Source organism: Lucilia sericata, unplaced genomic scaffold (assembly GCF_015586225.1).
Source record: "Lucilia sericata isolate MDLA Ls3-8-SP2 unplaced genomic scaffold, ASM1558622v1 Contig000464F_arrow, whole genome shotgun sequence".
In the NCBI taxonomy this organism is placed as follows: Eukaryota; Metazoa; Arthropoda; class Insecta; order Diptera; family Calliphoridae; genus Lucilia; species Lucilia sericata.
In genome coordinates, this window is record NW_023994479.1 from 255,928 (window position 1) to 276,900 (window position 20,973).

Here is a 20,973-nt window from a genome sequence, read left to right on the forward strand (position 1 = left end):
ATATAAACTGATCTATAATGAAGACAATAGACTGATCAAGACTATATAAACTGATCTATAGTTAAGATCATAGACTGACTTATAGTCAAGACTATATAATCTGATCTACAGTCAAGACCATAAACTGATCTATAGTCAAGACTATATAGAGTGATCTATATTCAAGACCATAGACTGATCTATATTCAAGACCATAGACTGATCTATATTCAAGACCATAGTCAAGAATATAGACTGATCTATAATCAAGACTATATAAACTGATCTATATTCAAGACCATAGACTGATCTACAGTCACGACTATATAGAATGATCTATATTCAAAACCATAGACTGGTCTATAGTCAAGACTGTATAGACTGATCTATATTCAAGACTATAGACTGATCTATAATCAAGACTATATAAACTGATCTATAGTCAAGACCATAGACTGATCTATAGTCAAGACTATATAAACTGATCTATAGTCAAGTCTTTAGACAAGACTATAGACTGATTTATAGTGATGATTATAGACTGATCTATAGTCAATACCACATACTGCTCTATAATCAAGCCTATAGACTGATTTATAGTCAAGACTATAGACGGATCTATAGTCAAGACTATAGACTGATCTATAGTCAAGACTATAGACTGATCTATAGTCAAGACTATAGACTGATCTATAGTCAAGACATTATAGATTGGTCTATAGTCAAGTCTTTATGGATTGATATATATTAATGATTATAGACTGATCTATAGTCAAGACTATAGACTGATTTATAGTGATGCCTTTAGACTGATCTATAGTGATGATTATACACAGATTTATAGAGAAGACTACAAATTGTTTTTGTCTATATTCAAGACTATATTTAATCTATATAATGGGTACAGATTGATCTATAGTGAAAAATATAGACTGCTGTATAGTGAAGACAATTGAGTGCTCTATAGTGAAGATTAGACTGATCTATAGTTAAGTCTATAGACTGATCTGCAGTCAAATTTATAGACTGATCTGTGGTCAAGTCTATTGAGTGGCCTATAGTGAAGACTGTAATTCATATGTAGTGATTGCTATAGAGTGTTATTTTTAAAGTGATGACTAAGGCTAAACTATAGTGTAGACTATAGATAGATCTATATTCAAGTATATAAACTGATCTGCATTTAATGTTATAGACTGATATAAAGTCTAGATTGTAGACTGATCAAGATTTGAAACTAATCTATAGTAACGCCTATAGACTTATTTATAATTAAGATTTTAATTTAATCTGGACTATAAGATGTTGGAATATCAATAAGGATTGTCAATCCTGTCAATGTTCAATAATTAGTCTCTATGTAGGGCCCTAAATTAGTCGTTATAAATTTACAAACATATACATTTTTCTATTGTACATTTTTTTATAACATTTTAATGACAACTAAAATTTTATGCAATATTTTTACATAATTTTTTTTTTTTGGCTTGTTCCATATAGCAGAATGAGAATAATTCTAGTTGAATTGTTTGCTAAATGCGTCGTGCATGTTTTTTAAGACACAAGAAAAGAATGGGAACCGTACGATAAAACTGACGAGTGGTTGCGGGACATGGATGTTGTGTATGAGTATTGTAATACTTAAGTGCAAGTTAAACATAAAAGAAATATTATGAATATTCACAACATATAGCCCATGATGATGATGATGATGAACGAATACACACAATTATTTTTTTACAAACATAGCTGCATTAAAACAAAAAACATGCTATATTATATTGTACATGCTTATAAGATGAAGATGAAAAACAAAGTAACGCCATCATTGACATTAAGTGGACGAAACGCATTGTGCCACAAAATGTATGTTCATACTTACAACACCGCCAACTAAAATGCATAAAGATGTTGTTAGCTTATGTGTGAGTGAGGGAGAGTGTGTGTAATTGTTAAGATGACGTTGGCTGACATTCAACTAAATGCATACACACAAACTCTCACATATCCATTTAGTCATTCAACTATAAACCTTCCTTTCATACTTACAACACCACACACACATTTATTTATTTTTTGTTTCATTCCCATTTAAAACTACAAGGCTAAGGACAATGCCAATGTAATGTTAAATAGTCAGGCATTGTAGCACTTAAGCAAACATGCAGTCACCATTCAGCCAACCAGCCACGCTGCCAGGCAGGCATTCATTAAGTACTTGTGTTAATTGCATCCCAATGATTTAACTTATGCATGCACATGTAAATACAAACACACAAACATATAGACACTTGTTAAAGGACGAGCGAATGCATTTTATTTATTTATAAATGTAGGAGTAGATATATATTTATGTATATTAGAAGGCAAACAAGACTTTAGAATTGTACTAAATAAATATGTAAGGTAAATATGTGTAGGTAAATATTTATATTAGGGTGGTGTTTTCAAAAAAAAAAAAAAATATAAAATATGGACGAATTTGCGATGATACTATTTTTCCCCAATATAATGATTATTGGTTTGATCTATAGTCCAGACTATAGATTGATATGCAGTCAAGACTATATATAGATTGATCTATTAAAAGATTGTTCTATAGTGAAGACTATAGATTGATCTATAGTCAATAATATAGATTAGTCCATAGACAAGAATATAGATTGATCTATAGTCAAGACTATAGATTTATCTAGATTGATCTATAGTCAAGACTATAGACAGATCTAGATTGATCTATAGTCAAGACTATAGACAGATCTTTAATCTAGACTATAGATTGGTCATATAGTAAATAATATAGATTGATCATATAGTCAATCTATATCTATAGTCAAGACTTTTGATTGATCTATAGTCAAGAATATAGATTGATCTATAATCAGGACTATAGATTGTTATAGACAAGACTATAGAATGATCTATAGTCTAGACTATAGGTTGATCTTTACTCAAGACTATAGATTGATCTATAGTCAATACTGTAGATTGATCTATAGTCAAGACTTGATCTATAGGCAAAAGTATAGATTGATCTATAGACAAGGCGATAGATTGATCTATAGACAAGGCGATAGATTGATCTATAGTCAGGACTATAGATTGATCTATAGTCAGGACTATAGATTGATCTATAGTCAGGACTATAGATTGATCTATAGTCAGGACTATAGATTGATCTATAGTCAGGACTATAGATTGATCTATAGTCAAGACTATAGACTGATCTATAGTCAAGACTATAGACTGATCTATAGTCAAGACTATATATTGATCTATAGTCAAGACTATATATTGATCTATAGTCAAGACTATAGATTGATCTTTAGTCAAGACTTTAGATTGATCTTTAGTCAAGACTATAGATTGATCTATAGTTAAGACAATAAGAGGGATGTATATTCCAGATTGTTTTATAGTCAGGATTAATTAATGATCTATAATCAATATTGATCTTTAGTCAAGACTATAGATTGATCTATAGTCAAGACTGTAGATTGATCTAAAGTCAAGACTGCAGATTTATCTAAAGTCAAGACTATAGATTGATCTATAGTCAAGACTATAGATTGATCTTTAGTCAAGACTATAGATTGATTTATAGTCAAGACTATAGATTGGTCTATAGTCAAGACTATAGATTGATCTTTATTCAAGACTATAGATTGATCAATAGTCAAGACTGTAGATTGTTTTATAGTCAAGACTATAGATTGATCTTTAGTCAAGACTATAGATTGATCTTTAGTCAAGACTATAGATTGATCTATAGTTAAGACTATAGATTGATCAATAGACAATATATTGATCTATAGTCAAGACCATAGATTGATCTATATTCTATAGTCAATCTATAGTCAAGACTATAGATTGATCTATATTCAAGACTATTGATTTATCAATAGTCAAGACTATAGATTGATCTATAGTCAAGACTATAGATTGATCTATAGTCAAGACTATGGGTCTGTAGTGAGGACTATCGTCTGATATATAGTCAAGATTATAGACTAATCAATAGACAATGCTATATTCTGTTCTAAGGTCAAAGATATAAATAAGTCTATTTTCTAAACTATAGTCTTTACTCAAAACTATTGACTTATCTATAGTCATAGACTATTTATCGAAAAGAATACACCCTAATATTAATAAACAAATGTTACACATGTAAGTATGTATTCATTTACATAGGTATAAATTACATGCTTGTATAATATTCTCAAGAGTGTTGTTGCTTTTAATGGAACTTTGTCGTACTTTTTTGCTGATCTACTGCTACAATCACATACCGTTTAGTACAGTAAAGGATATAATGCGAGAAGGATCTATTTAAAATGTTTGTAACTAATTTTATCAATATTTTTTTAACGCTGAAAAGCAAAAGCTGATTCTGGCATTCAAATGCGTATTCTAGTTGGTGTTCTATGACAAAATTCAAAACTCACCTTTTTAGCTCCCTATTATTTGCCTCAACACTGTCTACTTATAATATATGCAAGTAAAGTATCCTGTGCAAATGTGTTTGGTTTTTCTATATAAAAAAGAGTTGGTTTCAGCATTTATTCTTTATTTTTTTTCGTATGTGTTTTATATATTTTATAGTTGATATTCCTACCATTTTCAAAGACTACAATAGGAGTTTTTGTCGAATGCATTTACTATTCATGCCTAAAGTACCGCTGTTGATATCATTTTTATAATGAGTTTTTCTTTTCAGCACAATTCATTTGAAAAATACATGTCGAAAACTTAATGGATTTTAGACAAAGAATATGATTTTCAATTTAGATTTAATGTGAAAGTAAGGGTAAGTAAAGGAGATGGAGTAAGAAATTAAAAAGTAAAGCTTAATAATTTTTTTTTTTTAACCAAAATTTTCCTAAATAGAGAAAATTTTTGGTAAATTTAAAATTTTTAGAAAAATTTTGAGGAATTTCCTTTTTATAGGAAATTTGAAATAAATTTCCTTTTCATAAAATTTTTGATAAATTTCTTTTTTTTTTTTTGGAAATTTTAGAGAAATTTCGTTTTTATAGGAATTTTCCAGAAATTTCGTTTTTATAGGAAATTTCCGAGAAATTTCGTTTTTATAGGAAATTTTCAAGAAATTTCGTTTTTATAGGAAATTTTTGTTTTTATAGGAATGTTTCGAGAAATTTCGTTTTAATAGAAAATTTTTGAGAAGTTTTGTTTTTATAGGAAATTTTCGAGAAATTTCGTTTTTATAGGAAATTTTTGAGAAATTCCGTTTTTATAGGAAATTTTCGAGAAATTTCGTTTTTATAGGAAATTTTCGAGAAATTTCGTTTTTATAGGAAATTTTCGAGAATTTTCGTTTTTATAGGAAATGTTCGAGAAATTTCGTTTTTATAGGAAATTTTCGAGAAATTTCGTTTTTATAGGAAACTAGCTATACCCAGAGTGCTTTGTACCCTAAAAGCAATATAAATAAAAAATCTTCTTAATAATTTTGAAGATTCTAACTGTAATGTTTTCCAGAGATGCAGACGTTAATTAAGATTCTAGCTCTAATAGTTTCTCAGATATACGAATTTTTCTATTTAATTCCTAGGGGAATGTCAGATGAAAGTCCGCCCTTTGTTTCTCCAAAATGTTCATATGTATAATAAAGTTCTTTTTGCAATATTTGAAGAATCTTGTTCTATTAGTTTCCCAGATAAGCGAAATTTTGTATTTAATTCATATGTGAGGTGCCAAGCCTCCCATTGAAAGTCCGCCCGTTATTCTCTGAATGTTCACATGAATGTCAAAGTTCTTCAATTAAAATTTGAAGATTCCAGCTCTTATCGTTTCTCAGATATAATAATTTTAGTATTTAATTTATATGGGGGCTCCAAGCCCCCCATGACGAAAGTCCGCTTTTTTTTTCCAAAATGTTCAGATGAATATTTAAGTTCTTAGTGCAATTTTTGTATTTTATTAATATGGGAGGTGCAGTTCCCCTCATGGGTAGTCCGCCAATTTATTTCCCAAAATGTTTACATGGATGTTAAAGTTACTCGTGCAAATTTTTAATATTCTAACTATAATAGTTTCCAAGATAAACGAATTTTTGTATTTAATTTATATGGGAGGTGCCACGCCCCCTAATGCTAATCCGCCCACTTTTTGTCTTAAATAATTATATTGATACTAAAGTTGCTCCGACAAAATTTGAAGACTCTAACTATTATATTATCTCAGATATGTATACTAATTTAATATTTTCTTAATATGGGCGTGGCACGTCGCCCACATGATATTTCAACATAAAAAGTAGCCTATAGTTCCTTCCAGACATACAGGAAGAAACTGTGAAAATTTCAGGAAAATCGGTCCAGCCGTTTAGCAGTCTATAAAGCACAAACAAACAAACATATGTACATACAAACACACATTTTCCAGAAATTTCGTTTTTATAGGAAATTTTCCAGAAATTTCGCTTTTATAGGAAATTTTTGAGAAATTTAATTTTTTTTTGGAAAATTTTCGAGAATTTTTGTTTTTATACGAAATTTCGAGAATTTTCGTTTTTATACGAAATTTTTCAGAAATTTCGTTTTTATAGAAAATTTTCCAAAAATTTCGTTTTTGTAGGAAATTTTCCAGAAATTTCGTTTTTGTATGAAATTTTCCAGAAATTTCGTTTTTATAGGAAATTTTCGAGAAATTTCGTTTTTATATGAAATTGTCATTAGTTTTTATTTTTATACATTGTGTTAATCCAACTCAATTATCTATTTATTTTTTTATTTTTCTTTCTATCCTGTCATTACTTCTTTATAATGTCATTTAATTCTTTAATTTTTTTATACCCAAAATTTTACCCATTTTTAAAATTTTAATAAACCAAATAATGAAAGTAAAATAACAAAACAAACAAGTAAGAGTGTTATATTCGGCTATGCCGAATCTTATATACCCACCATCAAACAGCGTTTATGTCGAATTTCATCTATATACTCGTATATTTAGGCCAGTTATAAGCGTTAAAGTAATTTTCTGAAGGGGACCTTATGTAGGGGGTAGGGCCAATTATGGGTCGATCCTCATAAAATTTGGTAGACAGAATTTGGTTAGTATTAAATTTATTTGTGTCTAATTTCATCGCTACACTCGTATTTTTAAACCATTAATGAGCGTTGCAGTCGTTTTCTGAAGGCGACCTTATATGGGGGGTAGGGTCAATCATGGACCGATCCTCATAAAACTTTTTAGATAGATTTTGACTCGTATGAAACTTACTTATGTCGAATTTCATCTATATACTAGTATTTTTAAGCCAGTAATGAGCGTTAAAGTCATTTTCTGAAGGGGATCTTATATGGGGGGTAGGGTCAATTATGGACCGATCCTCATAAAATTTTGCATAGTGATTTTGGATCATAAGAAACTTACTTATGTCGAATTTCATCGCTATATTCGTATTTTTAAACAAGTTATGGCTGTTACAGCTGCTTTTCGAGGGGCCACTTGTATGGGGGCTATCCGAAAACGTGGACCGATATTGCCCATTTTCAATACCAAACAAACCTTACCTATAAGAAATATTTATGTGAAATTTCAACCCTCTAGCTCTTTCCATTCGGACTCTATCGTGCTTTCAACAGACAGACAGACAGACGGACGGACAGACGGACAGACGGACAGACATGGCTAGATCGTCTTAGAATTTAATGAGGACCCAGAATATATATGACTCTATGACCAATATTTCAATGTGTTACAAACGGAATGACAAAATCAATATACCCCCCATCTTTTTTGATGGTGGGTATAAAAATAAATAAATCCAAACATATGCCGAATAAATAAACAATCAGACCTGAGGCACAAATAAACACAAATCAGGAAGAAAAAAGGATTTAGTTGATGGCAAACAAAAATCTAAGTAGATAAACAACAAAAAATATATTAAAGAAAAAAGTGAAATTGAATATATTTGAATAAACACATCTAGCTAATTTCAATGCAGATGCACGGCACATTAATCTTTGTAAATAGATACACCCGTAACCCGAAAAAAACTCATCGACAATGACTACACTACATTTTTTTATGTGAATTCAATCCCAAAAAAGAGATTTTTTATAGAAAATAAAAAATCTGATGTGTAGCCAAAAAAAAAAAAAAATGTGAGTTTTTAAAACAGATTTAAAACATATGCAAATTAGTTTTTTTTCTCACATTTAACATCCCAAAAGTGGAAGTGAAAAAATTTAAAAAAAAAATTTCATGTCAAATTGATAAAAACTGTAAAAAAATAAACAGAAAAAAAGGATTTAATGTGTGTCTAGTTTATTTTAGGGGTTGGGGTTTATGTTTTTTGTCGTTTTGCAGACGGTAACTGATACTGGTAGCCGAAATATGAGAAAACTTAAATAAAATGATAAATAATGATAAAAAATAAATATAATCTATAAACTATTTAGAAATAGGGTATGTTAATGAATTGTGTTTTGTTAAAAAGTGAAATTCTAAAGGGTGCGTTAAGGAAGTATAGTTAACAATAGAAATTATTCCCTTTTGTAGGGATGTAAGATTGAAAGTGATTTAAAGGTTTGGTTGAGAAGAGTTAATATTTGTACACAGGAATTATTTAAACAAATTTCAATAAACTTTTAAAAATGTTCAAAAAAAAATTGAATATTTCTAAAATGCAGCATTTTAAATGCTCAATAAATAATAGAAATAAATGCAATAAATATTCATTTTAGAAAAATTTTCTAGTTCTAGTTCAGTTCTAGTTCAGGTCTAGTACAGTTCTAGTTCAGTTCTAGTTCAGTTCTAGTTCAGTTCTAGTTCAGTTCTAGTTCAGTTCTAGTTCAGTTCTAGTTCAGTTCTAGTTCAGTTCTAGTTCAGTTCTAGTTAGTTCTAGTTCAGTTCTAGTTCAGTTCTAGTTCAGTTCTAGTTAGTTCTAGTTCAGTTCTAGTTCAGTTCTAGTTCAGTTCTAGTTCAGTTTTAGTTCAGTTCTAGTTCAGTTCTAGTTCAGTTCTAGTTCAGTTCTAGTTCAGTTCTAGTTCAGTTCTAGTTTCAGTTCTAGTTCAGTTCTAGTTCAGTTCTAGTTCAGTTCTAGTTCAGTTCTAGTTCAGTTTCTAGTAGTCTAGTCTTCTAGTTCAGTTCTAGTTCAGTTCTAGTTCAGTTCTAGTTCAGTTCTAGTTCAGTTCTAGTTCAGTTCTAGTTCAGTTCTAGTTCAGTTCTAGTTCAGTTCTAGTTCAGTTATAGTTCAGTTATTCAGTAGTTCAGTTCTAGTTCAGTTCTAGTTCAGTTCTAGTTCAGTTCTAGTTCAGTTCTAGTTAAGTTCTAGTGCAGTTCTAGTTCAGTTTCTAGTTCAGTTCTAGTTCAGTTCTAGGTTCAGTTCTAGTTCAGTTCTAGTTCAGTTCTAGTTCAGTTCTAGTTCAGTTCTAGTCAGTTCTAGTTCAGTTCTAGTTCGTCTAGTTCAGTTCTAGTTCAGTTCTAGTTCAGTTTCTAGTCTAGTTCAGTTCTAGTTCAGTTCTAGTTCAGTTCTAGTTCAGTTCTAGTTTCAGTTCTAGTTCAGTTCTAGTTCAGTTCTAGTTCAGTTCTAGTTCAGTTCTAGTTCAGTTCTAGTTCAGTTCTAGTTCAGTTCTAGTTCAGTTCTAGTTCAGTTCTAGTTCAGTTCTAGTTCAGTTCTAGTTCAGTTCTACTCAGTTCTAGTTCAGTTCTAGTTCAGTTCTAGTTCAGTTCTTTCAGTTCAGTTTTAGTTCAGTTCTAGTTCTGTTCTAGTTCATTTCTAGTTCTGTTGTAGTTCAGTTCTAGTTCAGTTCTAGTTCAGTTTCTAGTTCAGTTCTAGTTCAGTTCTACTTCAGTTCTAGTTCAGTTCTAGTTCAGTTCCAGTTCAGTTTTAGTTCAGTTCTAGTTCTGTTCTAGTTCAGTTCTAGTTCTGTTGTAGTTCAGTTCTAGTTCAGTTCTAGTTCAGTTCTAGTTCAGTTTTTAGTTCAGTTCTAGTTCAGTTCCAGTTCAGTTTTAGTTCAGTTCTAGTTCAGTTCTAGTTCTGTTCTAGTTCAGTTCTAGTCTGTTGTAGTACTGTTCTAGTTCTTTTCTAGTTCTGTTCTAGGTCTTTTCTAGTTCTTTTGTAGTTCTTTTCTAGTTAAGTTCTAGTTCAGTTCTAATTCTAGTTCAGTTCTATGTTCAGTTTAGTTCAGTTCTAGTTCAGTTCTAGTTCAGTTCTAGTTCAGTTGTAGTTCAGTTGTAGTTCAGTTCTAGTTCAGTTCTAGTTCAGTTCTAGTTCAGTTCTAGTTCAGTTCTAGTTCAGTTCTAGTTCAGTTCTAGTTCAGTTCTAGTTCAGTTCTAGTTCAGTTCTAGTTCAGTTCTAGTTCAGTTCTAGTTCAGTTTCTAGTTCAGTTCTAGTTCAGTTCTAGTTCAGTTCTAGTTCAGTTCTAGTTCAGTTCTAGTTCAGTTCTAGTTCTAGTTCAGTTCTCTAGTTCAGTTCTAGTTCAGTTCTAGTTCAGTTCTAGTTCAGTTCTAGTTCAGTTCTGGTTCAGTTCTAGTTCAGTTCTAGTTCAGTTCTAGTTCAGTTCTAGTTCAGTAGTTCAGTTCTAGTTCAGTTCTAGTTCAGTTCTAGTTCAGTTCTAGTCAGTTCTAGTTCTGTTCTAGTTCAGTTCTAGTTCTGTTGTAGTACTGTTCTAGTTCTTTTCTTAGGTCTGTTCTAGGTCTTTTCTATTTCTTTTGTAGTTCTTTTCTAGTTTAAGTTCTAGTTCAGTTCTAGTTCTGTTCTAGTTCAGTATTTTGATAGAAAATGTTCTTTAAATTATCTTTATGTAAAAATTTCTTTTATAGAAATCTTTCATTGAATTTTATTTTTATAGAAATTTTAGCAAAATTTTGTTGTTAATAGAAAATATATTTAGATTTTCTTTCCTTTTGGTTAATTTGCCTTTCGTTAAGTTTTTTTATAAAAAATTTTGTTAATTTTTCTTTTATAAAAAATTTCGTTAATATTTCTTTTATATAAAATTTTCAGCAAGTTTCTTTTCGTGCCAAGTTTCACTTCAAGATATGACACACTGACACTTGCGAAACAAATTGCCACTAAAACCTGCTTTTAACTGTCCTGAAGTTACAGTTCTTCCTAGAACGAAACTAATAAAATGTAAGCGCAAAGAAAAAAAATTCAATTAAAAATTTCCAGCGAATTAAAAACACTAAAAAAATACAATGTATTAAAAATTGCTTATAAATTTAAAATATATAAAGGAATATAACTAAAACTGAATCTACAAATTAAATGTTTATTATGCCCAAAGGGCGATCAATACCACATTTAACACCTTAAACATGGCATGCGATCTAGAAAGGAAAAAGAAACTACAACAACGACTAAATTATGATGCATTTAACATAAATTTATGTCCATTAAAATGCATAAATAAATTGTGCGAAAGAAATAATTAAAAATTTTTAAAAGAAAAAAAAAAAAAAAATAACTAGAATACAACGTCCGTCCATTTAGCGTTTAATTGCATTTAAATTTGTCTATAATATCTTTAATAAAAATAAAATGGTTTCCAAACATCTGCAGTTTGCTGTTCTGCTTTGATGAGTTAGAGAATCAGTAATGTGGTGGTGAGAGTTGGGGAGCTGTAGAAATAACAGGAGTTAACCATTAGCCATGGAGAACTTGTCCAACTATGATATTTACAACAAGGCATGGCAGCTGTTATTTAAAATATTTTTTAATTACTCAAACATGGAATTTAAATACAATATTTTGTTGCAATTTTTTTATACAATTTTTTTCCAGTATGTATTCTATAATTAAATATTAAAGTGTTTATGAGTGTGTGCGTGTGTGAAAATTATTTATAACCACAAAAAAATGCGTTAATGAAATCAATTAAAATGTTTTAAAATATAATTAAAATATTAATTTATTATGCGCATAATTACAAATTTATTATTTATGAACTCTACTGGCGGAATAGTTTCCATTTGCAAAAATAATACTTAGAGAATGTGCATGAAGGACGAAACAAGTTTGATGGACAATATAATTAGAGCTATTTGCTGCAGTTGTTATAGGTTATTAACGATTCATAGATACATATGTATGTATTTTAATTATACATTTAAGTCAGTGGTCGGCTACCACAGTCACAGGCGCTGAATGAAAGCAGTTAAGCTTTCATTCGGAGAAAATGTATTTTTTTATAGAAATTATTCACAAAAAATTTTACATTTTATAGAAAAATTTTAATAATAATTTACTTTCTATTGAAAAGTTTGACATTTTATCTCCTTGTATCGAACACTGATCTAAAATCATTAAAAACTCAATAACCTTGACCTTTCTTGTTAAATGGTTTTAAGAAGAAAAAAATTCTAGTTCAGTTCTAATTGTTATTTTTCAATTTCCTAAGAATACACATGTTGAATTTAAAATTTTCCTTTTCACACATAATGAAATTATAACATAAATCCTCAACTAAAAAGGACAAAGTAAACTGTTATTAGTTTGCTAAAAATACCTAATTTATCTTTTGTTTTCAAACCTAATAGTATTAATATAAAATTTTAAATAAAATCGTTACCTATAACCACAAAAACTGTAAATTCATATTTTTATTAAAAAAATAAAAAAAATAATCTCCAGTCAACTGTTACCACTAACAACATACCAAACTGGATTTTAGAAAAAAACATTTTTGTATTTTTTTTTCATGTTTATTTCATAAAAATGGAAAAAATGTAATCAAAAATACTTAAAAGCCCATACAAAACTCAATAACAACATTTATACACATGGCTATAAACATACATACAAACAAACAAATACACGAACATATTTACATACATTAATACAAACAACAGCAACAATAACGCGCAATTTACAATGTATAAAAAAGTTAGGACTACATACTATTATACAGAACCATCGTTGTATTGCACAGTGAGGCAAAAAAACAATACATATCTTGAAATTCCCAATTTCTAGAACCAGAATGACGGCAAAGAATCTTAGGAATAATTGAGTTCCAGTCGAGTTCAGGTCCAGTTCTAGTTCAATTATAGTTTAGGTCTAGTTCAGTTCTAGTTCAATTATAGTTTAGGTCTAGTTCAGTTCTAGTTCGTTCTAGTAGTTCTAGTTCAGTTCTAGTTTCAGTTCTAGTTCAGTTCTAGTTCAGTTCTAGTTTCAGTTCTAGTTCAGTTCTAGTTCAGTTCTAGTTCAGTTCTAGTTCAGTTTCTAGTTTCAGTTCTAGTTTCAGTTCTAGTTCAGTTCTAGTCAGTTCTAGTTCAGTTCAGTAGTTCTAGTTCATAGTTCAGTTCTAGTTCAGTTTCTAGTTCAGTTCTAGTTCAGTTCTAGTTCAGTTCTAGTTCAGTTCTAGTTCAGTTCTAGTTCAGTTCTAGTCAGTTCTAGTTCAGTTCTAGTTCCGTTCTAGTTCAGTTCTAGTTCAGTTCTAGTTCAGTTCTAGTTCAGTTCTAGTTCAGTTCTAGTTCAGTAGTTCAGTAGTTCAGTTCTAGTTCAGTTTCTAGTTCAGTTCTAGTTCAGTTCTAGTTCAGTTCTAGTTCAGTTCTAGTTCAGTTCTAGTTCAGTTCTAGTTCAGTTCTAGTTCAGTTCTAGTTCATCTAGTTTCAGTTCTAGTTCAGTTCTAGTTCAGTTCTAGTCAGTTCTAGTTCAGTTCTAGTTCAGTTCTAGTTCAGTTCTAGTTCCGTTCTAGTTAAGTTCTAGTTCAGTTCTAGTTCAGTTCTAGTTCAGTTCTAGTTCAGTTCTAGTTCCAGTTCTCTAGTTCAGTTCTAGTTCAGTTCTAGTTCATTTCTATTTTTTTAAGTTCAGTTCTAGTTCCGTTCTAGTTCAGTTCTAGTTCAGTTTCTAGTTCAGTTCTAGTTCAGTTCTAGTTCAGTTCTAGTTCAGTCTAGTTCAGATCTAGTCAGTTCTAGTTCAGTTCTAGTCAGTTCTAGCTCGTCTAGTTCAGTTCTAGTTCAGTTCTAGTTAGTTAAACATTTTTGATTTGCATATTTCCTTTTATTAAAATATAGTAAATAGTCTATTTTTTTCCACTGTATCCTACAATCAAAACAACAACAATGTTAGGGAGACCCCACTTCATATAACCTACACACACAAAACAATACTCGTACGAGTATAACAAAGTCGTATCTAAATCAACCACCCCTCGGGGTAAATGTGGGGTAGTATAAGTTGTCTATACAAAAACCAACTCATACACACTCGCAGTCCACACTCCCACCGTTCTTAAAAGACAAGTGAAAAATTCAAATCGTTAAAAAAATATGGAAAATTATTTGAAAAGAGCGAAAGAAAGAAAAAGAAACAACAACACGAACAACAACGAAATCGAAATGGAAACAAACATGGTCGTACGGAAGTTTACTTTTCAATGATGGATTTTCAAAAAAAAAAGTAAAAAATATAAACACAGAAAAAGTTTAATGGTTCCTTGCGGATGAGCAAGTTTTTGAGCATGATTTTTTATATTTTTTCTTTTTTTTAAGTTTTGCTCATAGAGGTAAACATGGGTATAGAAATGTATGAGTAAGGCTGTAGTGTTTAGAGGTTTGGGGTGTAAACTTAAGGGATGTTTTACAGCAATGAATGAGGAAAAAACAAACTGTGGGTGGTTGTGGGTAACAAGCGTGTATGCTCATGTTTTTTTTTTTCAATTTTTTTTTATGTTTTGTTAATTTTTGCACTAAGGATATCGATCAGTCAGCCATTCCACAACAAACAACTTAACGAGGGTAAAAATGTTGTGTGAATTGTAAAATAGAATCGAAAAAAATTGCTAAAAGCTAAAAATATACACACATTTACTCATATGTATGTACGCTTAACAGGGTAGTCATAGTAAAACACAAATAAATACTACTGGACTAGGAAAGGGGCGTTAAGTTTTTAAGGGGCCTTTAATAGTTGTTATTAAAAATATTTATATTGGTTTTAAATTTGATTTCAAAGATGAAATATTGAATAAAATTTTATAGATTTTTTGTGAATTAGGGCTTAAATATGTATAAGAAAGTGGGCCTTTAAAGATTACGGCGCTATAAGTAAAATTTTCTTGATGCACTTTCAAATGGTGACAAGTAATTATGCATACAATAAGAATTTTATAAATTTCATTGATCAGAGAACTTATAATTGATGTTAACGGATGGACCATTCAAGTATCCCAAGAGAGACAAAATGCGGAGCAATTAAGACAATTAAAATTATTAACAACTATTAATTAATTTTTGTTCTTTTATAATTAAAAATTTTATATTGTTATACATACATACATAAATACAAATGTATGTATATATTGGTCAATTGATTGCATATTACAAAAAATTAATATGAGTAAAACGTTAGAGAAATTTAATTTTGTTTTCATCAATATTTAATAAATTTATTGCCGTCATAAATCAGTCCCAACAGATACCCTACAGCAATATACCATAACTGCACCTTTTACATTAAGAACCACTTTTTTAGTCCAATTTATTTCTGTAAAATTATCAGCAAAAGAGACATCCACGAATTCCACTAAATTTTGTTAAAATCTCTTCACAGAAATTATTTCTTGTAACTGGATCTCTAGAATATACAAAGGTTAAGAAAATTCTTTAAAATATCCTTTATTCTTCCATAAACAAGGGAATCGAGGTAACAGATTTCGAATTGCACTCTAGCTTGTCATAAACCATTTTCACGTCGAAATTGGAACGAAATACAAGCAAGTTTTATAAACTAAAATAATATACGGAGTAGGGTGCAGTACAAACGGTGTATTTTATCATACAATATTGCAACCGATTAACATATCATTCTCCTGTCATGCTAAATACATTATTATTTTACTGTAAGACAATTAAGACATTAGAAATACAGTGAAAAAAATTATTTAATATATAATTGTTCTACATTTAACAAAATTCAGAAGTTCTACAGTAATTAGCAACAGATCTCACCAGTTCTAGTTCAGTTCTATTTCAGTCCTAGTTCAGTTTTAGTTAGTTCTAGTTCAGTTTCTAGTTCAGTTCTAGTTCAGTTCTAGTTCAGTTCTAGTTCTGTTCTAGTTCATTCTAGTTCGTTCTAGTTCAGTTCTAGTTCAGTTCTAGTTCAGTTCTAGTTCAGTTCTAGTTCAGTTCTAGTTCAGTTCTAGTTCAGTTCTAGTTGTTCTAGTTCAGTTCTAGTTCAGTTCTAGTTCAGTTCTAGTTCAGTTCTAGTTCAGTTCTAGTTCAGTTCTAGTTCAGTTCTAGTTCAGTTCTAGTTCAGTTCTAGTTCAGTTCTAGTTCAGTTCTAGTTCAGTTCTAGTTCAGTTCTAGTTCAGTTCTAGTTCAGTTCTAGTTCAGTTCTAGTTCAGTTCTAGTTCAGTTCTAGTTCAGTTCTAGTTCAGTTCTAGTCAGTTCAGTTCAGTTCAGTTCAGTTCTAGTTCAGTTCTAGTTCAGTTCTAGTTCAGTTCTAGTTCAGTTCTAGTTCAGTTCTAGTTCAGTTCTAGTTCAGTTCTAGTTCAGTTCTAGTTCAGTTCTAGTTCAGTTCTAGTTCAGTTCTAGTTCAGTTCTAGTTCAGTTCTAGTTCAGTTCTAGTTCAGTTCTAGTTCAGTTCTAGTTCAGTCTAGTTCAGTTCTAGTTCAGTTCTAGTTCAGTTCTAGTTCAGTTCTAGTTCAGTTTCTAGTCAGTTCTAGTTCTAGTTCAGTTCTAGTTCAGTTCTAGTGTAGTTCAGTTCTAGTTCAGTTCTAGTTCAGTTCTAGTTCAGTTCTAGTTCAGTTCTAGTTCCGTTCTAGTTCAGTTCTAGTTCCAGTTCTAGTTCAGTTCTAGTTCAGTTCTTAGTTCAGTTCTAGTTCAGTTCTAGTTCAGTTCTAGTTCAGTTCTAGTTCAGTTCTAGTTCAGTTCTAGTTCAGTTCTAGTTCAGTTCTAGTTCAGTTCTAGTTCAGTTCTAGTTCAGTTCTAGTTCGTTCTAGTTCAGTTTTAGTTCAGTTCTAGTTCAGTTCTAGTTCAGTCTAGTCAGTTCTAGTTCAGTTCTAGTCAGTTCTAGTTCAGTTCTAGTTCAGTTCTAGTTCAGTTCTAGTTCAGTTCTAGTTCAGTTCTAGTTCAGTTCTAGTCAGTTCTAGTTCAGTTCAGTTCTAGTTCAGTTCTAGTTCAGTTCTAGTTCAGTCTAGTTCAGTTCTAGTTCAGTTCTAGTTCAGTTCTAGTTCAGTTCTAGTTCAGTTCTAGTTCAGTTCTAGTTCAGTTCTAGTTCAGTTCTAGTTCAGTTCTAGTTCAGTTCTAGTTCAGTTCTAGTTCAGTTCTAGTTCAGTTCTAGTTCAGTTCTAGTTCAGTTCTAGTTCAGTTCTAGTTCAGTTCTAGTTCAGTTCTAGTTCAGTTCTAGTTCAGTTCTAGTTCAGTTCTAGTTCAGTTCTAGTTCAGTTCTAGTTCAGTTCTAGTTCAGTTCTAGTTCAGTTCTAGTTCAGTTCTAGTTCAGTTCTAGTTCAGTTCTAGTTCAGTTCTAGTTCAGTTCTAGTTCAGTTCTAGTTCAGTTCTAGTTCAGTTCTAGTTCAGTTCTAGTTCAGTTCTAGTTCAGTTCTAGTTCAGTTTAGTTCAGTTCTAGTTCAGTTCTAGTTCAGTTCTAGTTCAGTCTAGTTCAGTTCTAGTTCAGTTCTAGTTCAGTTCTAGTTCAGTTCTAGTTCAGTTCTAGTTCAGTTCTAGTCAGTCTAGTTCAGTTCTAGTTCAGTTCTAGTTCCAGTCTAGTTCAGTTCTAGTTTCAGTTTCTAGTTCAGTTCTAGTTCAGTTCTAGTTCGTTCTAGTTCAGTTCTAAGTCAGTTCTAGTTCGTTAGTTCAGTTCTAGTTCAGTTCTAGTTCAGTTCTAGTTCAGTTTCTAGTTCAGTTCTAGTTCAGTTCTAGTTCAGCTCTAGTTCAGTTCTAGTTCAGTTCTAGTAGTAAGTTCTAGATCCGTTCTAGTCAGTTCTAGTTTAGTTCTAGTTCGAAATTTTTGACATCGAAAACATCGCTATGAACACTACCGACGACGTTGTCTATGGTCAAATAATTGTTTTTCACGGCACTATATATAATGATGCTGTTGAATATTTTGGAATCGGACATATGTGAAATTATACTTTTTTACATTCCTATATTTGATTGATAGTTGGTTTGTTACTCTGTGCTTGTTTAGTCCATTTCGTTACTATTTCTGTTAAAGTCCACTTATATTCAGTTCTAGATTAGTTCTACTTTAGTTTTAGTTCATTTATAAATAGTTGAGTTCAGTTCACAAAAAAATAACTTTTTCGCTCAGTATAATTAGTATTATCTTATGCGGTATAAAATATTGCGTAAGGTTCAAAAACGATTAGTTGAATTTTAGAATTTCCCCAATTTTGTTGAAAAAAAAATGGCTAAAAACTGTTATGATCGTTATACTGACATAATAAAAGTTATTTCAAGAATAGCTGCGATTTGTGGTGCTAATATCATTCATCCAAACTTTAAGATATACTGGTTAACATGGATCGTGATTATAGCAATTAATGCTTTTATTGCTTGTACATTTTATACGATGTATATAGGACTGGTAGTGGATAAAGACTGGAAAGTTATTTTACAGACTCTATGTTTAATGGGTGGTGCAGTACAGGTGCATATATATTTCGATTGATTTGCAAAATTATTCTCTAAACGTTATTTGTAGGGTTATAGTAAACTACTCGGGGCTCTTTATCATCGTTCTGCTATGGTTTCTATGAATCAAACATTGACTAATATTTACAAGGATTATCAAAAAGAGAAGGAATTTCTGAAAGTTCTATCATATCGTATTGATTTAACATCGAAAATTTTAAAATTGGTTTTATGCATTTATCTTGGTACTTTGCCCATAATTGTTTTGTATCCTCTAATTTATGGTTTGCTGTATGGTGAGAAATTATTTGTCATGCAGTTTTTACTGCCAGGCATAGATCCTTCTACTCATATTGGTTATATGATGCATAATGTAGTCCATGTTTTTCTTATGTGTTTGGGAGGTTTTGGAAATTTTGCCGGTGACACATACATTTTTGTACTCATAATACATATTCCATTATTTAAGGATATTTTAAAGATAAAATTTGAGAAATTAAATCAAATGGCACTAGAGAATCCAAAGAAATCGATGCGTCTTTTAAAGGACATTGTCGAATGGCATCAGAATTATAATATGTAAGTACTAAATATGCATCAAAACATATTTAATAATCCTTGTCATCAATTTAGGTTTGTGAAGCAAGTTGAACAATCCTACTATGGTGTAATATTTGTTCAAATATTTACTTCGGTAATGAGTATTTGCTGTACAATTTTTTGCATTATAACACACAGTTGGCCAGCTGCCTTTTCGTATTTGTTATACAGTGCAATTTTTTTATATGTATATTGTGGACTTGGGCATCTGGTGGAAATATCGGTGGGTATATGCCTTCAAAAACTTACCTTTTAATTTTAAAAATTATACAATTACAGAACGAGGAAGTAGTCGATGTCATTTACGGCGACTGTCTATGGTACGAGCTGACCATACCCGAACAAAAATTAGTGCTTTTAATGTTGCGAAAGTCCCAACGACCAACAACGTTGACTATTGGTCAAGTTATGCCTTTATCTATGAGCACGGCACTACAATTAACAAAAGCTATATATAGTTACATGATGATGCTTTTGAACTTTTTGGAATCGGACGATATGTGAAATTTTACTATATTATATTATTTACAAATATCTGATATTTACAAATATCTAACCTTTTTGTTAGTATCTTAGCTGTTTAGTTTAGTCACGCTTTGGTTTTTAGATCAATATATTAAAGCAGTAGCATGTTTTTGTTATAGACTTTTAATTACTCAAAAGTCGATTCACCCGAATTTCAGATTAATAGCAATTGTATATCAATTAATTTCAACTCTGCTTCATAGTTACATATGAATGCTAGTTTTAGTTCTAATTCATGTGAATTCTATTATATTTCAGTTGAGTTGTAGTTTAATTCTAAAACAGTACCAGTTCAGTTCTAGTTTAGTTCAGTTCTAATTCAGTTCTAGTTTAGTTCTAGTTTAATCCTTGTTCAGTTCTAGTTCCGATCTAGTTCAGTTCTAGTTCAGTTCTAGTTCAGTTCTAGTTCAGTTCTAGTTCAGTTCTAGTTCAGTTCTAGTTCAGTTCTAGTTCAGTTCTAGTTCAGTTCGTCTAGTTCAGTTCTAGTTCAGTTCTAGTTCAGTTCTAGTTCAGTTCTAGTTTCAGTTCTAGTTCAGTTCTAGTTCAGTTCTAGTTCAGTTCTAGTTCAGTTCTAGTTCAGTTCTAGTTCAGTTCTAGTTCAGTTCTAGTTCAGTTCTAGTTCAGTTCTAGTTCAGTTCTAGTTCAGTTCTAGTCACATGTTCTAGTTCAGTTCTAGTTCAGTTCTAGTTCAGTTCTAGTTCATTTCTAGTTCGTTCTAGTTCAGTCTAGTTCAGTTCTAGTTCAGTTCTAGTTCATTCTAGTCAGTTCTAGTCAGTTCTAGTTCAGTTCTAGTTCAGTTCTAGTTACAGTTCTAGTTCAGTTCTAGTTCAGTTCTAGTTCAGTTCTAGTTCAGTTCTAGTTCTTCTAGTTCTAGTTTTCAGTTCTAGTTCAGTTCTCAGTTCTAGTTCAGTTCTAGTTCAGTTCTAGTTCAGTTCTAGTTCAGTTCTAGTTCAGTTCTAGTTCAGTTCTAGTTCAGTTCTAGTTCAGTTCTAGTTCAGTTCTAGTTCAGTTCTAGTTCAGTTCTAGTTCAGTTCAAATTCAGTTCAAATTCAGTTCTAGTTCAGTTCTAGTTCAGTTCTAGTTCAGTTCTAGTTCAGTTCTAGTTCAGTTCTAGTTCAGTTCTAGTTCAGTTCTAGTTCAGTTCTAGTTCAGTTCTAGTTCAGTTCTAGTTCAGTTCTAGTTCAGTTCTAGTTCAGTTCTAGTTCAGTTCTAGTTCAGTTCTAGTTCAGTTCTAGTTCAGTTCTAGTTCAGTTCTAGTTCAGTTCTAGTTCAGTTCTAGTTCAGTTCTAGTTCAGTTCTAGTTCAGTT

At 30.8% G+C, this 20,973-nt stretch overlaps 1 protein-coding gene across 1 annotated transcript; it reads left to right on the forward strand.

Moving 5' to 3' along the window:
• The first annotated feature begins 1,877 nt into the window (after positions 1 to 1,877).
• On the forward strand, positions 1,878 to 19,644 carry LOC119605204 (odorant receptor 67d-like). The gene is made up of 5 exons (XM_037958164.1): positions 1,878 to 1,904; positions 18,287 to 18,556; positions 18,611 to 19,119; positions 19,174 to 19,363; positions 19,420 to 19,644. The coding sequence occupies exons 1-5, from the start codon at positions 1,878 to 1,880 to the stop codon at positions 19,642 to 19,644; spliced, it is 1,221 nt and encodes a 406-aa protein (XP_037814092.1).
• The last annotated feature ends 1,329 nt before the right edge of the window (positions 19,645 to 20,973 follow it).

What these genes read in the sequence shown, in the direction of transcription:
- LOC119605204 (XM_037958164.1), top strand. Translation starts at nt 1,878, where the DNA reads ATGCATAAAGATGTTGTTAGCTTATGT. An exon ending in TAATGGGTGGTGCAGTACAG is followed by an intron (nt 18,557 to 18,610) that starts GTGCATATATAT and finishes CGTTATTTGTAG; the next exon opens with GGTTATAGTAAACTACTCGG. An exon ending in TGGCATCAGAATTATAATAT is followed by an intron (nt 19,120 to 19,173) that starts GTAAGTACTAAA and finishes TCATCAATTTAG; the next exon opens with GTTTGTGAAGCAAGTTGAAC.